Source organism: Trichechus manatus, unplaced genomic scaffold, assembly GCF_000243295.1.
Source record: "Trichechus manatus latirostris isolate Lorelei unplaced genomic scaffold, TriManLat1.0 scaffold00019, whole genome shotgun sequence".
Classification (NCBI taxonomy): Eukaryota; Metazoa; Chordata; class Mammalia; order Sirenia; family Trichechidae; genus Trichechus; species Trichechus manatus.
Window position 1 is genome coordinate 1057437 of NW_004443955.1, and position 23383 is coordinate 1080819.

Here is a 23383-nt window from a genome sequence, read left to right on the forward strand (position 1 = left end):
TACCTATTTTATTGAGAGTTTTTATCAGGAATGGGTGTTGGAATTGTCAAATGCCTTTACTGTGTCAATTGAGATGATCATGTGATTCTTTTCTTTCCTTTTATTTATGTGGTGAATTACATTGATTGATTTTCTAATGTTGAACCATCCTTGCGTAGCTGGTATGAATCCTACTTGGTTGTGGTGTATTATGTTTTCGATATGATGCTGAATTCTATTGACTAGAATTTGTTGAGAATTTTTGCTTCTATATTTGTGAGAGATATTGGTCTGTAATTTTCTTTGTGGTGTCTTTGCCTGGTTTTGGTGTGAGTGTTATGCTGGCTTCATAGAATGAATTGGGAAGTGTTGCTTCCTCTTCTATGCTCTGAAGTAGCTTGAGTAGTACTGGTACAAGCTCTTCTCTGAATGTTTTGTAGAATTCTCCAGTGAAGCCATCTGGGCCGCTTTTTTTTGTTAAAAGTTGTTTCTATTACCTTTTCAATCTTTTCTGTTGTTATGGGTCTGTTCAGATTTTCAACATCACTTTGTTGTAGTTTGGGTAGGTAGTGTGTTTCTAGAAATTTGTTCATGTCCTCTAGGTTTTCAAATTTGTTCGAGTATAGTTTTTCATAGTGCTGTGTTATGATCCTTCTTATTTCAGTTGGGTCTGTTGTAATGACCCTCATTACATTTCTTATTTGTGTTATTTGCATCCTTTTCTGTTTTTCTTTTGTCACTTTGGCCAGTGGTTTGTCTATTTTGTTGATTCTTTCTAAGAAGCAACTTTTGGTTTTGTTGATTCTGTTGTTTTTGTATTCTCTATTTCATTTATTTCTGCTCTGATCTTTATTATTTCCTCTCTTCTGGTGGCTGTGGGCTTCTTTTGCTGTTCTCTTTCTATTTGTTTGAGTTGTGTAGCTAATATTTTGACTTTGTTCTTTTTTTCTTTTTTGATGTGTGCATCTATTGCTATAAAAATTGACCTCTAAGCATGCCTCTGCTGTGTCCCAAAGGTTTTGGTATGATGTGTTTTCATTCTTGTTTGATTCTAGGAATTTTTTGATTCTATTTTTGATTTCTTCTATTACCCAGTAGTTTTTAAGCAGGATATTATTCATTTCTATGTATTTGATATTTTCCCCTGCTCTTCCTGTTATTAATTCCTACTTTGATGACATTGTGATCAGAGGAGATTCTTTGTATTATCTCAATGTTTTGGATTTTTTTGAGGGTTGCTTTGTGGCCTAAGATGTGGTCTATTCTGGAGAACATTCCATGTGTACTGGAAAAGAATTTGTGCTTTTCAACTGTTGGGTGGAGTGTTTTATATATGTTTATGAGGTCAAGTTGGTTGACTGTGGCCTTTATTTGTTTTGTATTCTTGTAGAGTTTCTTTCTAGATGTTCTGACTTTTAGTAACAGTCGTGTGTTGAAGTCTTCTACTATTATTGCAGAAGTATCATTTTCTCTTTTCAGTGCTGTTAGAGTTTGTTTTATGTATTTTGGAGCCCTGTTATTGGGTACATAGATATTTATTATGGTTATGTCTTCATGGTGTATTGTCTTTTTAATCATTATATATTGCCCTTCTTTGTCTTTTATGGTGGATTTTGTTTTAAAGTCTGTTTTATCTGAGATTAGTGTTTCCACCCCTGCTCTTTTTTGATAGTTGTTTACTTGATGTATATTTTCCTTCCTTTGATTTTTAACGAATTCATGTCTTTTTTTCTACGGTGTGTTGTCGCAGCAGTGACGGTAATCTGGACGGCGAAGACAGTAACCAACTGCACAACTCTTACAGAGAAGTGGGGCCAGGAGGGTCACTCTGAGGAGTCGACCCCCACTTCAGTCCCAGGAGTTTATTTTATAGTCAATACAGCAATCAATAAGGCAATTAACAAAACAATGGGCTTTGAATGCGGGCAAGGGAGAAGGAATTCAGGTAAATAAGTCAATCTGTAAAGGGACAATAGGTTTGGGAAAACACATCCGGACAGGTTTGGGAAAACACATCCGGACAAGTCTCGACATGTTGGAGACAAGTCTCAACATGCTGTGCAGCATAGAGGCCTGTGGGGGCTGCAGTTGTCAATAGTGCAGCCATGTTTAAATGGCATATATCCCTACAGTGTGTCTCTTGTAGACAGCATATTGATGGATCCTTTTTTTAAATCCAGTTTGTCACTCTGTGTCTCTTTATCGGTTCATTTAAGACATTTACATTCATTGTGATTATCGATAGGTGTGTTTACTGCTATCATTTTATATTGCTTTTCTTTTTGTGGTACTAACGATTTCTTAGTTTCTTTTACTCTCCTGTGCTGAATTCCTTTTGTTTGTGGATTTTTTTTTTCATTTCTTTTGTTTTTGTAGATTTTGTGTTTACTGAGACTTTATTTTTTTCTTTTTCATTTTGATGAGTGGGTTTGTTAACTTTCTTTGTGATTACCTTGAAATTTGTCCCTATCTTCCTAGGTTTAAACTATTCTTTTGTTACTTGATAACACCTTGACTTCCTCTCCATTTGAAAATTCTATACCTACACAATTTATTCCCTCTTTTATTTTTTGATGTTGTAATTTACAGATTAATGTCTCTGGTTCCCTTTTGTAAATTTTTTGTTTTGTTTTATCCTTGAGAATTCATTATGTACTTTGCTAACTGGCTGATGCCATCTTATGTGCTAGATTCAGGCTGTTGGCTGATGTGATTGGTTCTTTAAGCGAGAGACTCCCTTTAATAATACTTGTAATTTTGGATTGGTTTTTACGTATTCCCTTAATTTCTGTTTATCTGGAAATGTCCTAATTTTGCCACCATAGTTAAGTGAGAGTTTTGCAGGATATATTATTCTGATTGATAGCTTTTTCCTTTCAAGATTTTATATATGTAGTCCCATTGCCTTCTTGCCTGGATGGTTTATGCCAAGTGATCAGAGCTTAGCCTTATTGTTTCCTCTTTGTATGTGACTTTTTGTTTTCCTCGAGCTGCTGTCAGGATTCTTTGTCTTTGGTTTTATGGAGTGTGATTATGATATGTCTTGCTGTTTATCTTTAGGGGTCTATCCTATATGGGGCTCGTTGAGCTTCTTGGATAGTCGATTTTTTGTCTTTCATGATTTTAGGGAAGTTTTCTGTCAGCAAATCTTCAATGATCCTTTCTGTGTTTTCCATTTTCTCCCCCTGTTCTGGAACTCTGATCACATGCAAATTTTTGCTTCTGATTGTATCCCACATCGGTCTGAGGGTTTCTTCATTCTTTTTTTCTGATTTTTCCTCAAATGAAGTGGTATCCAAGGATTTGTCTTCAGTTTCACTGATCCTGTCTTCTATTGTTTCAAATTTGCTCCTAAAACCTTCTATTGCGCTATTCATTTCTGAATTCTTGTTGTTTATCTTTTGGGTTTCTAATTGCATGTTTTTGTATGATTTTTAGTTGTTTATTTATATTGACATTTTGTTCCTGTATTATTATCTTGAATTTTTCCATTGGGTTATGTGTCTTCTCTATGATTTTGTCTTTATTTTCCATGATTTTGTCTATTTTTTCTGCATTTTCCTTCATCTGTTGGAGAACCCTGAATATTGGAGTTCGAATTCCCTATCAGGTAGCCTTTTCTTCTAGCAGAAGATCATCTGGTGTTTTATTTTGGTCACTTTCTGGAGCCAACCTCTCCTTTTTTTTTAGTATGTTTTGATATTGTCTGCTGTGTCCAGGACATTCAGGAATTATTTTCTTCGTTTATTGATTGATTATAGATTTAATTGTTTCATCCTGGTTTTTTGTTTTATTTGGTTACATCTGGGTAGATGGGCTGAGTGTGTTTTACTGGTTGCTCGCCTGTGGGCATGTTACTTCTCACCACCTTGTCCAGGTGGGCAGGTCCAGTCACTCAGCTATGGTGCAGTAGGGCAGGTCCAATGAGGGTGGAGAGGCAAAGATGGGAAGTTTACTACATGAACTGGGGGTTACAGGGCAGGGCTGGTGGGCAGTGCAGGGTGAGGTCCAAGGGATGGCATTGGTACCACTTGGGGGCATGGCAGTCAAGTGCATGGTGCAGATTGGCAGGACGGAAAGGAGAGGATGTGATGTACAGAGCTAACTAATGGGTTAATGAAGGGAAACAAGAGAATGAATCAAAAGCAAAAAAAGTAAAAAAAGGCAAAAAATGAAATTAAAAAATAAAAATAAAAAAAGTAAATAGAGGTGCTAGTTGCACAACATTGAGAATATACTAAATGCCATGGAATTGTTCACTTTAAAATTGTTTTATGTTACGTGAATTTCACCTCAATAAATTATTAAAAAATAAATATAAATAAAATGAAAAAAAAAAGTAAGTAAAATGATGGTGCTGTAGGATTTGGTGGGTGGGGGCAGGGCAGACCCGGCGAGGCCATGTGCTGGTGGCTCTCTAGCTGAGTGGTGTGGCTCAGCCTGTCCAGAAGCAGCACAGGTGGCACATGGGGCTAGGTGGGGGGGAGGTGAAAGGAACGGAAAGAGGGGAAAGAGAGAGAAGAAATCACCAAATAAAAATAAATAAATAAATAAATATTAAGATAAAATAAAAACAACTACAACAAAAATGTGGTGGGGGAGTTGCCTGTTGGGGTGGGGCTGAATTGAGGTGACAGTGAGCCAGTGAGTCTCTTGCTGAGTGACACAGCGCGGTCTGTCATGAAGGAGCAGAGGCAGCACAGGGCCTAGGTGGGAGGGAGAAGGAAAAGGAGAAGGGGAAAGATAAAGAAAAATAAAAAATATGGTGCTGAGGGAGCTAGCCTGTGGGGGCGGCACAGACCTGGGGAGGCCGTGTACCAGAGGCTCTCCAGCTGAGCAGTTCAGTACAGCCTGCCAGGAAGTTGGAGGCAGCACATGGGGCTGGGTGGATGAGAGAAATAAAGGAAGGACTGGAAAGAGAGAGAAGAAACAGAAGAAGAAGAAAAAAGAAAAAAAAAAAAACAGGAAAATAGCACTGAAGGGGCTGGCTGGCGGCAGCAGTGAGCTAGTGTCTCTCTGGCTGAGCAACCATGGCCCGTTGGAAAGTGATGGAGGCTGCACAGAGGGAAGAAGGATGGGACTTGGGAAAGTGTGGGTCCCTGGTTACTGGGTGCTCTGTCTCCTGCTGGGAGTCATTCTTCATAGCAGTCCATCCCTTATCTAGAAGTTGCAACTGAGAGCTACATGTAAATGGTCCAGGGAATGATGTTTCCCTTCAGACATTCGTATCGCAAGTAGTAGGAAAATGAAACATGAGAACATTCATTCTGGCTTATGTGGACCTAGATCATTGAAACATGATTTCAGGATATCCCCCTAACTCTTTTCTCTCCATATGCTTTAGAGATGCCTTCAAGTAATTGAGACAGAAGGGTCAAGGGACCCCATGAGGCAGGCCCCGAACCCTGTCCCTGCTCTCAGCACCATCTGTAAGTCTCCCACCTCCTCCGCCCTGGCTTCAGCCCTGCAGCCCCCTGCCTACGAGGCCAGGTTCATCAGTGCAGGCTCTCTGGGTGCTACGGGACAATAGGCATGAAGAAATTTTTCAATTTTGTAATTCTACATTCTAGGAATTCTAAGAATGTATCCTGAAGAAATAACCAAAGGCGCACACAAAGAGTCATCTATCAGGATCCTTACAGTGTTTGTAACTTGTCTTAGTAAAAACCTAAACATTTCTTAAATTTCCAAGAGCAGGTGAGTGGTCAAGCTTAATGTGGCAATCTATGTAATGCGTGAGATGCAGACATTAAACATCATGCTGTAGACACATACTGTGTAACACAGGAAACTGTTAGTGACATGCGTAAGTTGAAAAATCAGAAGACAAAGCAATTTCTACTTATGAATGTGTGCCTATGCACACGTGTATTTGAACCTGACTTTAAAAACATTAATTTATATGTAGAAAATAAAGACTGAAAAGAAGTTCTCCAAATGTTAACAGTATCTCTGAATAATAAAATTATATACAATTGTCATTTTGTTTACAGGTTATTCAAACTATGTGCTATACTGCTTGCTTATAACTCTGTAGGCACATATGAATTTTGCAAGTACATGTGCAGAGTTGCTGAGTGAGACATGGGGGAAAGCAGATACTATGGAAATTTGTGAGTACAGAAAGCACCCAGGCTTAGATGTGAAAGGGAAGAGGTCAGAAAATACTCTACACCTTAATTAAGTCAGTAAGAAAAAAGCCAGGCCTTTTATTCTGTGCTCTGCCGTTTTTATTTCCAGGCCATGAGATGCATGTTATTTGGTGAACCTGAATCTTCACTACATGCTGGTTTGTGAGTCCTCTCCTTCCAGGACTTAGATAGGGAACTTGTCAGCTGAACAGTCTCCTTTATGCTTCCATTTAAGGCTCAGAGAGAAGAATGGATTCAAAACAATAGAGAATGGTATTGGAAGGTGTTGAATTAGTTTAAATTTGGAATGGCCTGGGGACTCTTTGAGAAGTTTCCTGGTGAAGCGCTTTTTTTTTTTTTTTTTTTTTGGCTCTTTAGGAAGATGACTAAATATAAAAACGTTTAGAAACGATCCCCTGTGTGCTTAAATACAATTATAAAATACTTTGTGAACACGCACAAGGTGCTACAGAAATGCTGAACAATAATGAGATCAGCCAGATGTGGCCACCACAGAGAAATTTAAATGGACTCTGACTTTTCCCCACTTCCGATTTTTCTCCTTGGTGCCAGCAAGGCACACCCTCCTGGCCCTGTGGTGTACCTCGTCCCCTGCCAGACTCTCCTCCTCAAGTGTTCTCAGCTCACAGCTATGCTCCGAAGGACTGACGGCACCTCGGCTCCTGTGTGCTGCCCTGAAGGGCCAGTGATAATTCTAAGAACTTGGTTGATTTAATGCTTTAACTGCTCTATTTGAGTCAAAAAGTCAACCTAATGAAAATAAGCTATGATTACTGGGGTTTAAGCCATTCATTGTTAAGTATTATTAAGAACTTGCATTGAACGGGGTACCATTTATAGTACCAGATAAAACAAAATGAAAATAACATGGCAACCATTCTGAAGACGCTCATGGTCTAGTGGAAATAATTCGACCAATAACCAATAATCTATCTTTATGTCCTCCATTTCCATTTATTTATTTAACGCAATAAAACTTAGGGTTTTTAAAATTTCTTTTCGTCTACACTGCACAGCTGAGAAACCAGAAGCTCAGGGTTGTGACACAGCATGCACAAGGCCACGGTAACAGTCATCTTTGCACAACAGTGCTACGCAACAGCTACGCAGGGACAGGCTGAACACACCTGGGCGTTTGTGGGCTTGTTGAGCCATTTACCCAAGTACACTTGGGGCTCTAGCTTTACAGTTAGAAGAGAGGAAAACAACAAGTGTTTAAGCCTCAGGTGGAATTCATCCTCCACCACATCCGTAGAAGTCAGGGTGTATAACTCTGTACCTCGTCCCCTGCCAGACTCTCCTCCTCAAGTGGTTACAGCCCAGGACAGAGTCCTCATCCAGCTGTGTTCTCTGTAGGAACTGGCCAGGGGCTGGCTGGAGACGGCGCCCAGCGACTCTTGAACCTTTCTCTAACTTTTGCCACGTTGGTGGGTGTTGACGGACATGGCTCAGGACCCCAGGTTTTAGTTATCTCCAAGACCAGAGACATATTTTTTGTCACAGGTGCATGCTAAAAGAAAAAAGAGCAAGTGGGTGGAAATAATCTTCTAAAAATTCCTTCTTTGCTGTGCATTTACGGTCTGAAAGAATGACTGCTATTTCCCCAGGTGAACGTTTCACTCCGCTGAAAGCACCTCTACAAGGCCTAAGGTCCCTCTAAGAAAGGCAACCTACTAACATATAGAGTAATGTACCCCCAACAATTAAGAATGACATGTGTCTGCAACTTTTCATGAGATACTGATTGCTTTTCAACATCATGTGTCCTTTGATGAGAGTGGCCATCTATGCTGTTAGGCTTTATTGTGTGTGTGAGATTTTTTCCCTCTCAAAAGGTCCAGGCTTGGATGACACATACATGGGACAGGCCAGTGCTGCAGAGTGGACCCCTCAGCATGGACCTTTGCTTTGTTTCAGGAGTGGCTGCTGCCCCCAGAAGCCCCTCCCTGCCATCTGGCTACCATTTCATTATGGCCTTGCGGCCGGTTTCTGCTGCTTGGTTTCTCAGAAGCTACTAAACCAAAAAACAGGCTGTTGATGTTGAGTCAGTTTTGACTCATAGTGACCCTGTAGGACAGAGTAGAACTGCCTTATAGAGTTTCCAACACTGTAATCTTTATAGAAGCAGCCTGCCACATCTTTCTCTCATGGAGCAACTGGTGAGTTTGAATTGATGACCTTTAGGTTAGTAGTTGAGTGCTTAGCCACTGGGCCACCAGGGCTCCTAAAGAAGCTATTAGGATTCTTAAATTGCAACTATACTGAGATCTTAGGAAATTGACTTTGCTGACTACAAAAGGGCCAGCCAGACTCTGACTGTTTTTCTTGATGGGAAGCTCAGTGTAGAATGGCAGATGTGGCCAGACTGACTGTAGCGCTAGAGGAAGCCTGACAGTGCCATCCAGCAGCATGTGGTCCCCATGCGGGCATCTGCTTTGCACGTCCAATATGGTTCATGCTGAGAACGTGGTTTATGCTGGAGAGGAGAGCTGTTCTGTGCCTCTCCTAAAACTCTAGCTTTTCAGAGCTCAGCTATAACTTCTGTGATGTTTCAGTGTGAAAGCTATTGCTGAGTCCTGCGCACACTCCTGAGCGTGGCTCACAACAACTAGGGACTGTTGTGATTATGCATTGATGACTCCTGTTCCTTTACTGTCTTCCTCCAGATCTCACTCTGCCTTGCCCCGGCTCTCCAGCTTCAGGTCTAAAGACTCCTGCTTTACGGAAAATACTCCTTTGCTGAGGAATTCTTCACAAGAGAAAGGGTGAGATTCCTTTTCCTTCCTAGGAAATTAAGGAATTTCTGGGCATTGCTATTGGCACTTACATGGGAATTTCTTCTGAGATATGAATTTTTACCTGATGTGTTTGGTCTCTGCCAGCTTCTTGTCAGTTCAATGGAGCACATGGTGCGTGATTCTAGTGACTGTGTTCTGTGGCTTGTGGAGTACTCAGAACATTGCATTGATTGACCTACACAGGTGTGCACACACATGCACACAGCTGACAGGCTATCTCACTAACCCAGCACTTCTCACCTGGGGCAAGACTGGCCCTGTCTGAAGACATCTTTGGTGGTCACAACTTGGGTGAGGTGCTACTGGCATCTAAGGGTGGAGGTCAGGGCTGCTGCTGAACGCCCTGCAAGGCCCAGGACAGCCTTCACCACAGAGAATGATCTGAGGTTGAGAAGCCCTACCCTGTATGATGCATAAGAAAACTCTGTTTTCTGCGAGGTTGAAGGTCCCTGTGGCGATAAACCTGGGTGGTTCTGGAGCTCCCTAAGCGAAGCTGGCCTGGGGGAGGAGGACAGGCCTCCCCTCTTGCCTCCCCCTCCTCCTGCAGACAGACTCCTCCTGGGCCAACACTTGAATTGTCTAAATTCTTGAGGGATAAGAAACAAGATTAGCACAAAGCTGGGTCCTATGAGGTAAAAGTCAGGTATATCTTCACCTTCCCACCTCTCCATTATTTCTGACACCAGCTGCTCCTCCCACAGCACTCTTTCTCTGGTAGGTTTGTTAAATGCAGTGGCTACACAAAATTCATAGACCATACTTAGAGTTATGTGGTTTATTAGGGAAGTAACAGGCTACAACTTGGGATCAGGATCAACTTGGGAGTAACAGGAACAATTTGAAATCAGGTCAGGAAACACACAGGCAAGGTCTGGAAGGGTCCCTGAGGTAGAGAGCATATCCTTCCCTTCTTTAGTGTAGGACAGCTTCCAAGCAGGACGGCCCTCTCAGCTGCTTTCCATTGTCAGGCCTTTCTTCCATCGGGCTTCTCCGTCATTGAGTCTCTTTGTTGTCAGCCTCTCTACACCTGACTGACCCAGCTCATAGTCAGTATAGCAGCTCTTAGCTCTGCTCTGCTCAGCTCTCTCAGCTGCTGTCTGTCATCAGGCCTCTCTTCTGTAAGGCGCTCTGCCTTAAGCCTATCCATTGTTGGCCTCTCTGTCATCAGGCTCTCTGCTGCTGACTGGTCCAGATCATAGCCAGTGTAGCAGCTTGCTCAGCTCTCTTAGCTGCTGCTCTCTTAGCAGCAGATGTCTGCAGTTGGGCCTCTGTGATGTCAGCCTCTCCTCTGGTAACTGGCCCAGCTCATATCCAGTGTAGCAGCTTTGGGACCGCTCTGCTCCCACGTGGCTCTGCTTCTCTGCCAGCCCAGGTCTTAGCCGGCAGCTCTCTTAGCTGTAGGTTTTTTTTTTCACCAGACCTGGGAGGGACCTCTGTGTCCCAAAGAACACACTCTTCTTCAGGCTCCTGTCAACCAGGAGGCCTTGGAAACCTCTGCATTTCAGTCCTCTGTATATACCAATCCTCATCAGTTACAAGGTGGGGCCTCCCTCATCCTCAGTTACACATGAGATGTCAATCAGCTTAGGTCTTATACCAAAGTAACAGTTTCTGTCAGCAGAAAACAGCTCCTCCCTTGGGCAAAAGTAACAGCCCTCTGGGGTAGAAAGCAACTTGGGATGTTGCCCAAGTTGTTTCTCTAAAGAACTAGGGCAAAGGTAACAACTCCTCGGGGCTTAGGGGAAAAATCTGCCAAGCTATTTTTCCAAAGAATCAATGCAAAAGGCCACATAAAGTTCTCATTGCACCACACCCTGGCCCCATACATCACCAGCTTGGGTTGTCTTGGAGCCCTCACTCTTCTGCCTGCTGACCCTGTACCCTGCATCACAGGTGGGGCTGCCGTGCTCCCTCACTGGCCTTCCTCCCCAGCTACAGCCAAGGGCTTCACACTTTAGGGTGCACAGTATTCCCTCGGGCTCACTCTCAAAGGATTCAGGGTTTTGGATGGTGTGCGGGGATCTGGATTCATCACCTCCCAGTGCAGGTCCCATCTGGCTCTCCTCTGGAGGCTCCTGATGACAAGCTGTGTCTCCCTGCCAAGTGCCTACCAGCCCCACTGACTACAACAACCTCCTCCCACCCCTGGCTCTGCAGAGCAGTCCCATTTGGCTCAAGGGGGCCTGAATGTCACCTCCTCTGGGAAGCCTTGGGCTCTGCCTCTGCCCTGCTCTCTCAAACTTTGAGTCCCTCTGAACTTGTGCATGTGTTATCCATTGAGTCTTGCTGGCCTGCACCCTCATTGTCCTGCACCCCAGTGTCTGCATGGCCACTGACCCTCAGTGATTGATGGATGGAGGATGCAGGTGAACCATTTCCACCCACCTATATCTCAAGGCTTTTCTCTGAGGGGACGATTCTTCTCCTTCATCTGGTCTATCAATAACTCCGAAAACAAACATGGCACACATTTATTTCCTTAACACCTTCCCTTGAATTTCTTGGTAAACTGTGAAGGCCTGAGGAATTTTTAGAATTCTCAGTTCATTGGGAAACCTGTACTGGGTGCCGAGCTGTTCCACAGTCACAGAAACCACATCAGAGGAGCAGGTCATCTTTGCTTACAGAACATTCTTCTTTTCTTTCTTTTGTTCATGAAGCTAATTGAGGAGGTGGTGATGGGGAGGCTTTTTTGATGCTTTGTTATTGTCAGCTTTGTTTTGTTGCAGTATTAATTTAGCCTAGTGGCTTATTAGGATGATGTCCATCAATTTACATTTTCAGAAAGAATGTCTCTTGTTTTGAGGGTAGGAGTGTATGGATAGAGTCTATTCTGTCCAACTTGATTGCCACTAGCCTCATGTGGTCATTTAAGTAAGTTTAGATTGATTACAATTAAATAAAATGTAACATTCAGTTCCTCAGCTGTGCTGGCCACACGACTGCTGTACAGGACAGGGCAGAAAGCATTTCCTCGCTGTAGACAGCTCTGTGGACATCCTGACGTGGCTAACTGTGATCCTCTTCCCACCTATAAGAAACCATGTTTGCTTAGTTCTAGTTTGGCTACGGTTGTGTTAGTTCCTCACACACATGAGCATTTCCCAGGGTCAGGAAACCACAGGAAAGGCTAGTGGTCATTTTCAAGTCTGTGCACTGTCAGCATCACTGCCCCTTGGTCACATGCTGGTTTTGCACAGTCTAGCTTACCCCTCTGGGCTTCTCCTTAGGGGGATGACTGTTTTTTCTTTTAATTGTTGTGAACCAGTTTTAAAGCAGTGATAAGTGTTTGGAAAATCACAGCACCCCACTGAACTGGCCTCAGGGTGTGCTAGGCTAGTGAGGGCATTCATTTCTGCAGATTGTGGCAGGTGTTAGTGTAAATATTTGACCCCAGATGATTTACCTTAAGGCCAGAGTTCTGGGGTGTCATCTCCATTAGGGTAGGGTGGAGGTTACCCTGTCTTTGGTCCTCTCAAAAACCAGGGTTGACTCCAGGGCAACTCCCACATCTCTGCTGAGAGGAGCCTCATTTGGGGGATGGTACCATTTTGGTGAGAGTAACCCCAGGCTGTGTGTTTCCAGGCTACAGTGCATGTCCATCTGCCCTCCGGATCCCACCACAGCAGAGGAATCGTGGAGACAGAGCTCTGCAGACTGGGAGCAGAGTCACTTGCTGGGCAGTGACGGGGCCGGGCTATCTGGGTCTGCTTCCACAGAGGAGAAGGGCGATGTTCCTGCTGGTGCTCCTGGCATGTTCCATTTGTGGACACTGAGGTAGGAGGGCTTAAGTGCATCCCTGTAGAGATGACGTTGCACACAGGTCTCTTGCCCTGGGACTGGGGTGTGCCCTCACTTCGTTCTCCCAAAGCCCACTTGGTGAAGATGGAAAGGATGGTTTTTCACAATGGCAGGCCACACTTCCTGTCAGGTGAGGGATTGTTTCTCCAAGCCCCGGAGGACATCTGGGCATAATCCATGAAGCTATGAGAGACTTGGTGCAAACATGCAGGACCCATGTTCTGCACTACTCCATCTGTTTGTGTGTCTCTGTGGCCATTGGGTTTACAAATGGAATCAGTTCTTGCCAAGAGTGCCAAGGGGTCTCAGAGGTTGCTACTGTTATTGGTAGTTATGTATGAAGCCCTTTATTAGGAGTCGACTGGTTCTACTGTCTGAGGAAAGCCCGAGGGGGTGGTGAGGCCAGCCCAGGGGGAGTGCCCAAGGTCTGGGGAGGGCTGGCTGGACTGCAGACTTGCCACCCAGGAGCCAAGCTTGCTTTGTCCTCTGTATCTGCTGGGTACCATGCACACATTGATGTGAAGGGAGAGCTCTATTGAGAGCAAAAGTTTTGAAAATGGCATCCCCTTACCCCCTGGCATCCCCTCGCCCCTTCTGTCTCTTCACCACCTGACGTCCCCTTGCTCTTCCTGTCCCTTCACCACCTAGAGTCACTGTAGGTCCTCACAATGCCTGGGCATCCCCTCTGTAGGCACACCGGTGTCTGGCTGATGAGTCTGCTAAGAAATTATGTGAATTATGTGAATTGGGTGAGTGGAGGGCAGAGGGTCTGGCCCTGTCAGTCACTAGCATGGCCACCTGACACTTTTAATGCCCTTCCTAGCCCCTGGGCCCAGCTCCCGAGGATGGTGTGTGCCCAAATGTCTCACAGCTTGGGTCATAGCACCAGGTATCTGTGAGGCTTCACCTTCAGTGGTTGTTGTACCTTCTGTGATTCATGGAATACTTGCCCTGAGATCACCTTCATGGAATACTTGCCCTGAGATCACCTTCATGGAATAATTGCCCTGAGATCACCTTCATGCAATACTTGCCCTGAGATCACCTTCATGGAATAATTGCCCTGAGATCACCTTCATGGAATAATTGCCCTGAGATCACCTTCAAGGAATAATTGCCCTGAGATCGCCTTCATGGAATAATTGCCCTGAGACCAGCTTCATGGAATAATTGCCCTGAGATCACCACAGACCTACAAGAGTCCATGCCATTCTGTTATGTCTAGAAAGTACCATCCACTGCTGATGAAGAAACATTTTATTTTGGGTTGTCAGCTCTGTTGTGTATGCCAGTCACGTAGAACGAGATTAGTGTTTAGAATAGCTGGATAAATGCTTCATGCTTTAAAAAGAAGTGTCATTTTGATTCCCATTTAAATAAGAGCTCTTGAATCATAAATTGGAAGTGTGAAATGGCTATCCATCAATTTCATTAATCTAGGCAAATAAAAACAAGATTTTAGCATTTTCCAGGGATCAGAAAAAGTTTTGAAGGAAGGATGGAACTGAAAAAGATGCCCCAACATAGACTTTCTTCCTTTCTCTGCCAGTGCCAAAGCCTTCCAGTACCATGGGCTGCTCGGGGAGAGGGTACAGCACCCAGGCTCCGCCCTGCCAAAAGGGTGTCAGTAGGGGGCAGGCCGGACCCTGCACACTCAGCCGCTGGGTCAGGAGGGAGGCTGTCTGCAGTCCTGTTGGGAGGGGGTGAATGGGGATGGGGAGAAGGACCAGAGGAGGGGAAGCCCCCCTAGCGGAGCAGCAAGAAAGCAGGGTGAGCAGGAGGAGCCTTGAGGGGCGGTTGGTGAGAATGGAAGGGGAGGGCATGGGGGAGTCTTTCTGTGACCGTATGTCCTGATGAATTCTGAAAAGGTTCCGTGGTACAACAGCCACAGACTCGCTATTACTTTCTAGAATTATTATTTGTTCACGGACTAGTCAGTGCGTTTATATTTGAAGATCAAATCCGTTTACCCACCTCCCAGAAAACTCTGGGGAAAATCATTGACAAAGATGAATCTGAGAGCCAAGATAAGGCGCTTGATTCAGTTGTATATAGTGGGACCTTGGACCCTTCAGGGAGCCCTGGTGGCGCAGTGGTTAAGAGCTCTGCTGCTAACCAAAAGGTCAGCAGTTCGAATCCACCAGCCACTCCTTGGAAAGAAACCCTATGGAGCAGTTCTACTCTGTCCCTATAGAGTCGCTACCAGTCGAAATCGACTAGATGGCAACGAATTGGAGCCTTTACAGACTAGTAAAAAGCCAAAATCTTGAATCCCAGCGCCTCTGAAGGAAGGCGCTGCTCACAGTCTGAGTACGGTCTCCAGCGGCGCCTTTCCAGGAGGCAGTGGTTTGCAGGTAAGCAGGTCAGCGGTGCCGGATTCATTTCACTAGGGACAGACGCTTTCTCTTGCAGGAGCTGCGTGCGCGGGCTGACCGTGGCGGGCCTGTTCATCCTCGTAGTGGTGTTCTCCGTGAGTACCGCGGCTCTGCACGGGGCCCTCAGACCCACCCTCCTGCCTTCCTTTGCGGGAGGTGCTGGGGTGCCTGGGGTGGTGGCTGGGGTGCCTGGGGTGGCGGCTGGGGTGGAGGAGGAGACAGAGCCCCAGCACAGACCCTCTGTGTCCCCACTCAGCAGTCACATCTTCAGACGGGCTTGCTCCATGGGACTCGGTTAGTGCACCCTGGCTCTCCTTCCGCTCAAGGGGCTTACCAGCTTTTCTTTTCAAACACATACAATAAATACACTCTTAATTTGCATTGTGACCCTTCCAGCGATATGGGGCCCCTTTGATGGAGCCCTGGGTCTCCCCTGCTGGGCCAGCCTGCTTGGGAGGGAGTGAAGCTACCGAAACCTCCTCGGAGGCTGCTCCAGCTTCGTTGGTCCCTCTGTCTGCCCTTTCTGAATACACTGCATGCCCAGCAGACTCTTCCCAGAGTCAGATCAACCTCAGATGCCCACGCCCCGGACAGGGTGCCGGAGAGAGTGCGTGTGCAGGCGTTCGGTGAACATCAAGGGGTGGGAGTGATGGCTTCTCTTAAGTGGAAGAAGACAAGTAGGGGCTGTGATGGCGGCACTTCCGGCACTGAGGGTGAACTGAGCCTGGAGGCCAGAAAAGGCAAAAGGCTGTGGACTGGTGGGGAGCAGGGCGGCCATGGAGTGGGCTCTGAGTGCAGCTTTCCCTGACTAGACAGATACTTGCTGCCAGCATTGTGTGTTCCATGGCCTCACCAGGATCACACAGCAGGCAGTCGAAGTGTTATGTGTTGGATAAATGGGTATGTGTAGCCCTCTGTTCCCAGCTGTGTGTATGTGTGTGTGCATGGGTGTGATGGACGTTGTGGGACAGTTGTGATCTCTGAATGTGATAGATGTGCCTGTGCTTGGGGAGTTATTTCTGGTTGTGTGCCATTTGTTAGCTTTGGTGCATGATGGGTTGTGTTTGGTGGATGATTGCTGGTGTTGTGGTGTGATGGGTGTGGAGTTGTAAGTGAGGCACCCAGTCCCACGTGTGTGTGGTGTTGTTTCTGTGATTGCCTCCGTGTCTGAGCTGTGGGCTTGTCTGTGTCCAGGGTGAGTATAATGTGGGGATAGGGAACTCTCCTGTCTCTCTGCTACAGAGAAGCTATGCATGGGATGTTATCTGCACACGTGGCATGAGGGTGGGAGTGTGCAGAGATGCATGTGACTACGAGTGCCCTCTTCCCACCTGTGAGATCGACAAAGATGAATCTGAGAGCCAAGATAAAGCACTTGGTTCGTTTGTAAATATTGGGACCCTGGAGCCTTTACACACTGGGGAAGAGCCCAGATCTTGAACCTGAGTACCCTTGCAGGAAGGGTGGGTAAGCAAAGGGTGGGCACTCATGGTAGATGCTGCCTGAGCAGCTGAATTGAGTGAGGTCAACTTTTAATGCCCACCAGTGGAGAAGAGCCATGGCCCCAGAAAATGCAATCTAGGGATGAGACAAAAACAACCATATTTTGTTTTTCTGGCTACTAATTTGCCTTTCTAAGGAGCCTAGTGGTGCAGTGATTAAGCACTCAGCTGCTATGCAAAAGGTCAGCAGTTTGAACGCACTAGCTGCTCATTGGGAGAAAGATACAGTAGTCTGCTTCCATAAAGATTTATAGCCTTGGAAACCCTATGGGACAGTTCTACTTTATCCTATAGGGTCTTTATGAGTCGAATAGTCTTCATGGCAATGGGTTAATTTACCTTTCTGATTCCTTTCACACACTTATGGTTGTAAGCAGAGCACACCCACTGATTGATGGGCTGAGCAGGTGGGCATGTGGGGGTTTTAATAGTCAGTGTCAGGGCGGGGTCCTCCCCTGGCCCACTGAGGGCTCACCTGGCTTCATGTCTATTCTTTACCCTTCTGGGAGATGAGTTTTGGTTATTTGTGGACACTTCCAAAACAGAATGTGAGGGATTTGTTTGGAAATTCTAAAATCTGTCATCTCATCCACACTTTAATTTCCTACGGTATGTAAGGTGATTTGCAAAGTCCGCAAAGACTTGTTGCACTGATCACATAGGCTACATTCCTTTAGTCTTGAATATGGAAAATCACGTTTACCCACTGTTGACAATTTAACTTTTGTGGCCAGGTATTTTATCCTTAAAATGGGCAAATATTAGTAATCAAGGCCCATTTGTAACTGACAATAGTATAATGAACCAGAATTTTATTTTTTAATATCTAAGAAAGGGTATTCATAATAAGCTGGTGAATTTTTGGATACGTAAATGAACAGCATTGTAAGATCTCTATTTTCAACTGTTGTCAAGATTATTTAAATTCTATTCTTCTCATACAGCACATCTATAATTGAATGTTTCTGGTTGTTACAGATTTTATTTAGCCTATATCCGGATCAAGGAAAGTTCTGGCAGTTGTTGGCTGTGTCACCATTGGAGAGCTACTGTATCCAGAATATACCTGAGCCGGTCATCACCGTGGCTGGAGTTCACAAAGTCAGGGGACAGCTGTTGCTGAGGTTGCAGCATGGTGATCATTGTTCTTACACACACATTCTCTCTGTTCAGGGCTTTTGAAGATGTGGGGGAGGGGAGCTCCAGGGAAACTGCCATGAGGTGGAGAGTGTTCTGGGGAAGAGATGAGGAAGCAGTGCATTCCTGCAAGGGCCTAGTGTTTCTGGGCTCTAGTGCATTAGCTTCTGTCTGTCCTTTCCCACTTATTTCCTTTCAAGGTTCAGTTTGGGTGCTTCCTGTTTACCTGTCTTCAGGCGCTCTCATTCTTTCCTTGACTCTATGGAAGCCGGAATCAGAAGTGGCAAGAGGGAGGGGGTAGCTCCTGGAAGCTCTGGTTTGCTAGTCCCAGAAGCTGGGATTCCGAAGTCACTACTGACACCAGAACGTTGGGTGGGGCTTTAAATTTTAATGCTGGTGGGCATCTGGGAGAGGAGAGAGCTTTTGTGCATACTCCACTTGGGTGGTATCCACCAGGGTGTGAGATACCCAAGGACAAAGGCCTTCTTGTATTCATTTCTCTCTTGGTACCCAACAGATGCTCCCAAAACACCCAATAAATCTTAGAGGGCAAACCGACCTGGGTGGGTCCAGTGTTCTCTGATATTGGTCACCAAGTGTCACTGTTCCAATTTCCTGGTCTCCTTCAAGAACTCTTGAATCTATTCTGTGTTAAAGTATTTCTCCTCACCCCAAATATTATGTCGGTCTGTCCTGGGAAAGGGGTAGGATAGTAATAATTTCAGGTGTGGACAAAGGAGCACTTTGTCTTTGGGCCTTTTCTTAGTATCCTCTGCCTCACGAGACACTTCTGGTTTTCTGTTGTCCTTGTTGGAACTCAAGCAGCAGACAGGTGTGAGGAGTGTCTCTCTAGCCAAATAGTGGGACAGCTGCCTGTTCTGGACTCCTTAAGAGTAGTGCTGACACAGCACTGAGTTACCACCACATTTCTGTACTTTTTTTAACCAGCACATTTCCTGGAGGAACTAAACAGTGAAAAAGGATTAATCATTCTCTCACACTCCCCAGCATGCAATGCAAATCCTGTAGATAGTCTGGCAAGAGGGAAGTTCTGCCTTTTCTGTAAATCTGCTCTGTCAACCATCCGTTTCTTTAGGAATTTAAGGAAGAGTAAAGGAATTGACTACTGAATCCTCCTAAAATCAGTGAGCTGCAGCTAAAGACCTCATATAGAAGCATGAACAATTATGAGATTCATTTTTCTACAACTGTTTTCTCTTCTGGATGAAAATATAGAGTGCTGTACTGTATAGGGGAGCCATGGTGGCGAAGTGGTTAAGAGCTCAGGCTGCTAACCAAAAGGTCGGCTGTTTGAATCCACCAGCAGCTCCTTTGAAAACCTATGGGGCAGTTCTACTCTGTCCTATAGGGTAGTTATGAGTCATAATTGACTCAACAGCAATGGATTATACTGTATAGGATCTGAAGCCCTGGGTGAACTTAGCTGCTAATTGAAAGACTGGAAGTTCAAGTCCACCCAGAGGTATCTCAGAAGAAAGGCTTGGTGATATATTTCCGATAAATCACCCATTGAAAACCCTATGGAGCACAGTTCTACTCTGACACACTTGGAGGCTTTCATGCGTTGGGGTCGACTCAACGGCAACTGGTTTTATATAGGAACTATGTTGACAAAGATACTGGCACCCCGAGCTCCAGGAACTCAGAGCCTGAGGTGTGAGGCTTTGCAGGGGTCAATGGGGGTAGAGGAGAGAGGGGTCGGGCCTGTGCTCTGACATTTCTGCAACAGCGGTGAGAGGCTAAGGGGAAGGCTCTGTGCAGGAATACACACCATGGATTACACTTTGAGGTGCGGACGGCCCTCTTTTTCTGGCACCTCTTTGCTGACCAGGAACCACTGCCACTGCATTTTGAAGGATTTCCTCTCTTCTCATTATAGGCTGTTCACTGCTTAGCCAACTTCAGAATTCTTATTTTTAATCCTCTGATTCCTCACCTTACAGACAGGTGTTGATAAGTAAAAATGGTTTGGGGGTGATGTCTGACCTCCTGCAACCCCACAAGGGGAAAGGAGAATCAAGATCAACGGCCCAAGGCTGATTCCTATGAGATGGGGGTCGGACATGTCCTCTCTCACTGCCATCTTTACCAATTCTGACACCAACCATCCCTCCCATGGCACTCTGTACTCTGTAGGGTTTGATAATTGCATTGGCCACATAGAACTCACAGACCACACTCACGATTGTAGGGTTTATTAGGGAAGTAACAGATTACAATTCAGGCTCAGGAACACTTCAAGGATACAGTTTTTCCATCAGGACAGCCTCCTCCCAGCCGTGGTCACAGGCACATGTCTCCCTGGCCCTCAGTCTCTGTCCAACAGCACTCAGCTTTCTCTCTCTGTTGGCCAGGAAGCCCGCCGTGCCAACTCCTGCTGCCAGGTCTTTCCTGCCACTGCTTCTCACTGTCTTCAGGGTTACAGCTCGCTCTCTGTCTCCTGGTCCCAGGAGTCTCCCAGCACAGAGATCCCAGGTCCAAAGGATGTGCTGGATCCTGGCTATTCTTCCTTGGTGGTGGTGGGACCTTCTTCTCTGCTCTGGAATTGGCTCTCTTTTAAGGCAAAACTGACCAATCCCCTTGGTAGGCCACAATTACCCTATCACACAGTCACCTGGGTGGGAGTTACATTCTAGCCATTGCTAGAAAGGCCACACACAAAGTAATTAATAGCACATGATACCACCTGCTCATGCAGTGACCTTGTTTACTGCTCACTGTGGGCCCAGGAACGTGGGTAGGAGTTCTACAGTGGCTGCAGGAAGTGGAATCATACATGATCTTCACTGTGATTGATGTCAAAATAATCAAAGCTCAAAAGAACTAAATTATATAGGGTTTATTCGAGCAGTTAATCTGTATGCCTCCAGGGAGACCTCTCTGTTTAGAAAGGCTTCTTTTAGGCCAGTTACAGTGAGTTTTTAAGGAGGAAGGAAGAAACATAGAGTAGAAAATTAACCATTGATAATCTTAGTATGACTGATTGAATCATGCTGCCCTTCCTGAGATCAGCAGATATCAGGCCACTAGGTGGTTTTTGCCTGGCCAGCCCCCTGTTCATTTGTACAAATTCTGAGACGTTGTTCAGAGGTTTCAAATAGTAAAGGCACCTCAATTGCTCAGGAAATTATAAAGTTTTAGAATTTTCTCTCAGGAAATGAGGAAATTACCTAAAGTTAAATTCTTCTCATAAGATAAACTCTGAGCTAGTTTATGGTTAACAGATGTCTTTGTCATAAAGAGGAATCTGTGCAACTTCATGGCCACTGTGTCTCCACAGTACTTCTTTTTATCTGCTCATGGGAACATTCCACAAGGTTCAGTGACCTTTGTGAATTTTCCTATGCACTCAGGGATCTGTCAATATGGTCCTCAATTTCTCTCTTTAACAGTGGAGAGACACCATTTAGATGTTACAGCAGAGGATGCTAAATGTGAGGCGTGAGGGGACAAGGGGATGGGCATGGTCAAGGGTGATGGTCCTGCAGATTCATTTCTTCATGCACCTCCAAGAGGGATGCAGGCCAAGCGGGCCGCTGGGGTACCTGGCCTCATTGCATTTCGCCTTGACACACCACAGCTGTGAACCTCACTGGTGCTGCAGACTCCACGCTGCTCCAGGTGGATCTGGCGGGGGCGCTGGCACCCAGCGGGCTGAGCAGCCCTGGGAGAGAAGAACACATCGTGGTCAAGGTCACCCAGACAGATGCTTCGGGAGTGAGACGGCCGCGGCCACAGCAGGTCACTCTTATAAGTTATTTGAAAAGAATTGTAAAACTCATTCCATCTATTGTAAATTGGATTTCCTCTTGAATGGAGGTGATGGGGAGCCATGAGGCAAGGGAACCACTATTAGTTAAGCAATTGATTCTTATCTTTTGCTTTGTCTTTAAAATTCTCTTTTCTCTTTTCTATGAAATCAATTATAAAACTTGCCATTTCAGTAAAACCAAGCTTGTGAGTTCAGAATGATTTGACTGGGCAATTCAGGAGAGCTGCCTGTATTTGAAAGTATTTTTGTGGCTGTTAAAAGTGCTATTAATTCTTGACTTCACTTAGTGGCACTGAAGACACAGCACCTCGGTACCATCGTGGTTGGGGGTGATGGCAAGAGTGTGCATGTTGTCCACTCGCTTCTTCTGCGTCAACGAGCTAAAGCTTTCTGCTCTTGTCCCATGAAAGGCAGCACTGGCAGGTAGAGCCATCCCAGAGCCCCCAAAATTCCTTCTGCAAAGGCAGGACTCCCCTGTGCAGTCATCTCTAGAGCCTGACCTCTGTGACCTACTGAACTGTTACCCCAAATTCTGCTTGGAAGTCATGTCTTCAGTCAATGCTCTCTCTGCTCTAGCCAGGAGAAGGAAGCCCTGCTTGTGCAGAGGCTGGGTTCTCAGCAGGCTGTAGAGCACTCATGAGCTGAAGAGGCCACCCAGGTCTTTGTCTCCAGGAAGTAATTGTGCACCCCATGTGCTGCGCCTGCCCCTGGTAACCTGTGAAGAGCCCGGAGGACACTCTTGCCCTCCCGAGAAAGTAAGCCTGGCATTGGGTGGGGGCTGCCTGTGTCTACTCATAGCCCACCTCTGACAGGCCACGATGGTAGCCTGGAGACTCTCCCAAAGTGCTGTCCCCACCCCGCAAATCCAGCACAGGGCTCTTTACAGAAGGAATTTTCCAGATACAGCCCATCCAAACACCGAAGTGTTTCACGAGGACTTGTGCACTTTGCTGCTTTGACCAGTTTCGGAAGTTCTAGTTTCAGTTTCCATGAAATTTGTTGTCCTGGCCCTCCACTGAAAGTTCCTTGCCCTCCCCATGAGTGGCTCCCCTCTCTTCCTCTTCTCCATGCACCACCACTGCAGGTGGATTTGGATTTGCCAACAGCAAGTGAAGTGTCATCTCCAGGCTGCTTTGCTGGCTCCCCAGAGCCCTGGGATGTGCAGAGGCTTTAGGGGGTGGGAGTATAGCTAGGCCGCCAGCAGAAAGTGGTTCTAAATAGCCCCTTCCCTGTAAGTTGCCTAAAGAGGTCTCAGAAGACTGCTCCAAGTCTGCAAAAACTTGTGGTGATTTTTTTCTCACAACAAATCAGTGTTTACTTTTATGCTGTTTGCACTTTTGTACACTAATTCTGTATTACTTTTGTATTCTTTTTCTTGAATGAAGCCCTTTAAATTGTGTACATTTCAAACTCCACAAACCTTGCATCTACTCTAAATGCCATGGATGAGGGAGCCACTGTAAAACTGCTTCACTGCTCCTCTTTCTCATTTTCTCTTTCTACTAAAGAATTCCCTCAACAGAATAGCCCAGATCCCAGATGACATTCCAATTTAGATGTTTTATCACCATTTTAAACTTAATCTTTTACAGGTCACCTATAATTGGACAGTGTTTTTAAATCCAAGAAGAAATGAGCGCTTTGTCATAAGCCGGACCTTTGAGATACGGAGCAGGTGGGTTCTCAGATGAGTGAGGTCTTGGGAACCAGTGCTCTAGGACTTGATCACCCACGGAATTTTGAGCTATGGGACACACATTTGGCATGGAAGCACCTGGTCAGTTATGGGGCCTGGACAGGGTGGTAATGCTCCATAGTCCAAGAGCACAGAGGATTCTGGAAAAGT

The 23383-nt window shown here is 45.5% G+C and overlaps 1 protein-coding gene across 1 annotated transcript in view; it reads left to right on the forward strand.

Annotated features, from left to right (window-relative positions):
• The window catches only part of OCA2 (OCA2 melanosomal transmembrane protein), a 209404-nt gene that overhangs the window by 4681 nt on the left and 181340 nt on the right, over positions 1-23383 (forward strand). The window contains exons 2-10 of the mRNA XM_023727843.1: positions 5324-5408; positions 5550-5676; positions 8798-8896; positions 12515-12706; positions 15143-15200; positions 17586-17731; positions 21346-21506; positions 22210-22292; positions 23130-23212. Coding sequence (XP_023583611.1) covers positions 12525-12706; positions 15143-15200; positions 17586-17731; positions 21346-21506; positions 22210-22292; positions 23130-23212 — 713 coding nt within the window. The 5' untranslated portion in view covers positions 5324-5408; positions 5550-5676; positions 8798-8896; positions 12515-12524. The remainder of the gene's footprint in view (positions 1-5323; positions 5409-5549; positions 5677-8797; positions 8897-12514; positions 12707-15142; positions 15201-17585; positions 17732-21345; positions 21507-22209; positions 22293-23129; positions 23213-23383) is intronic.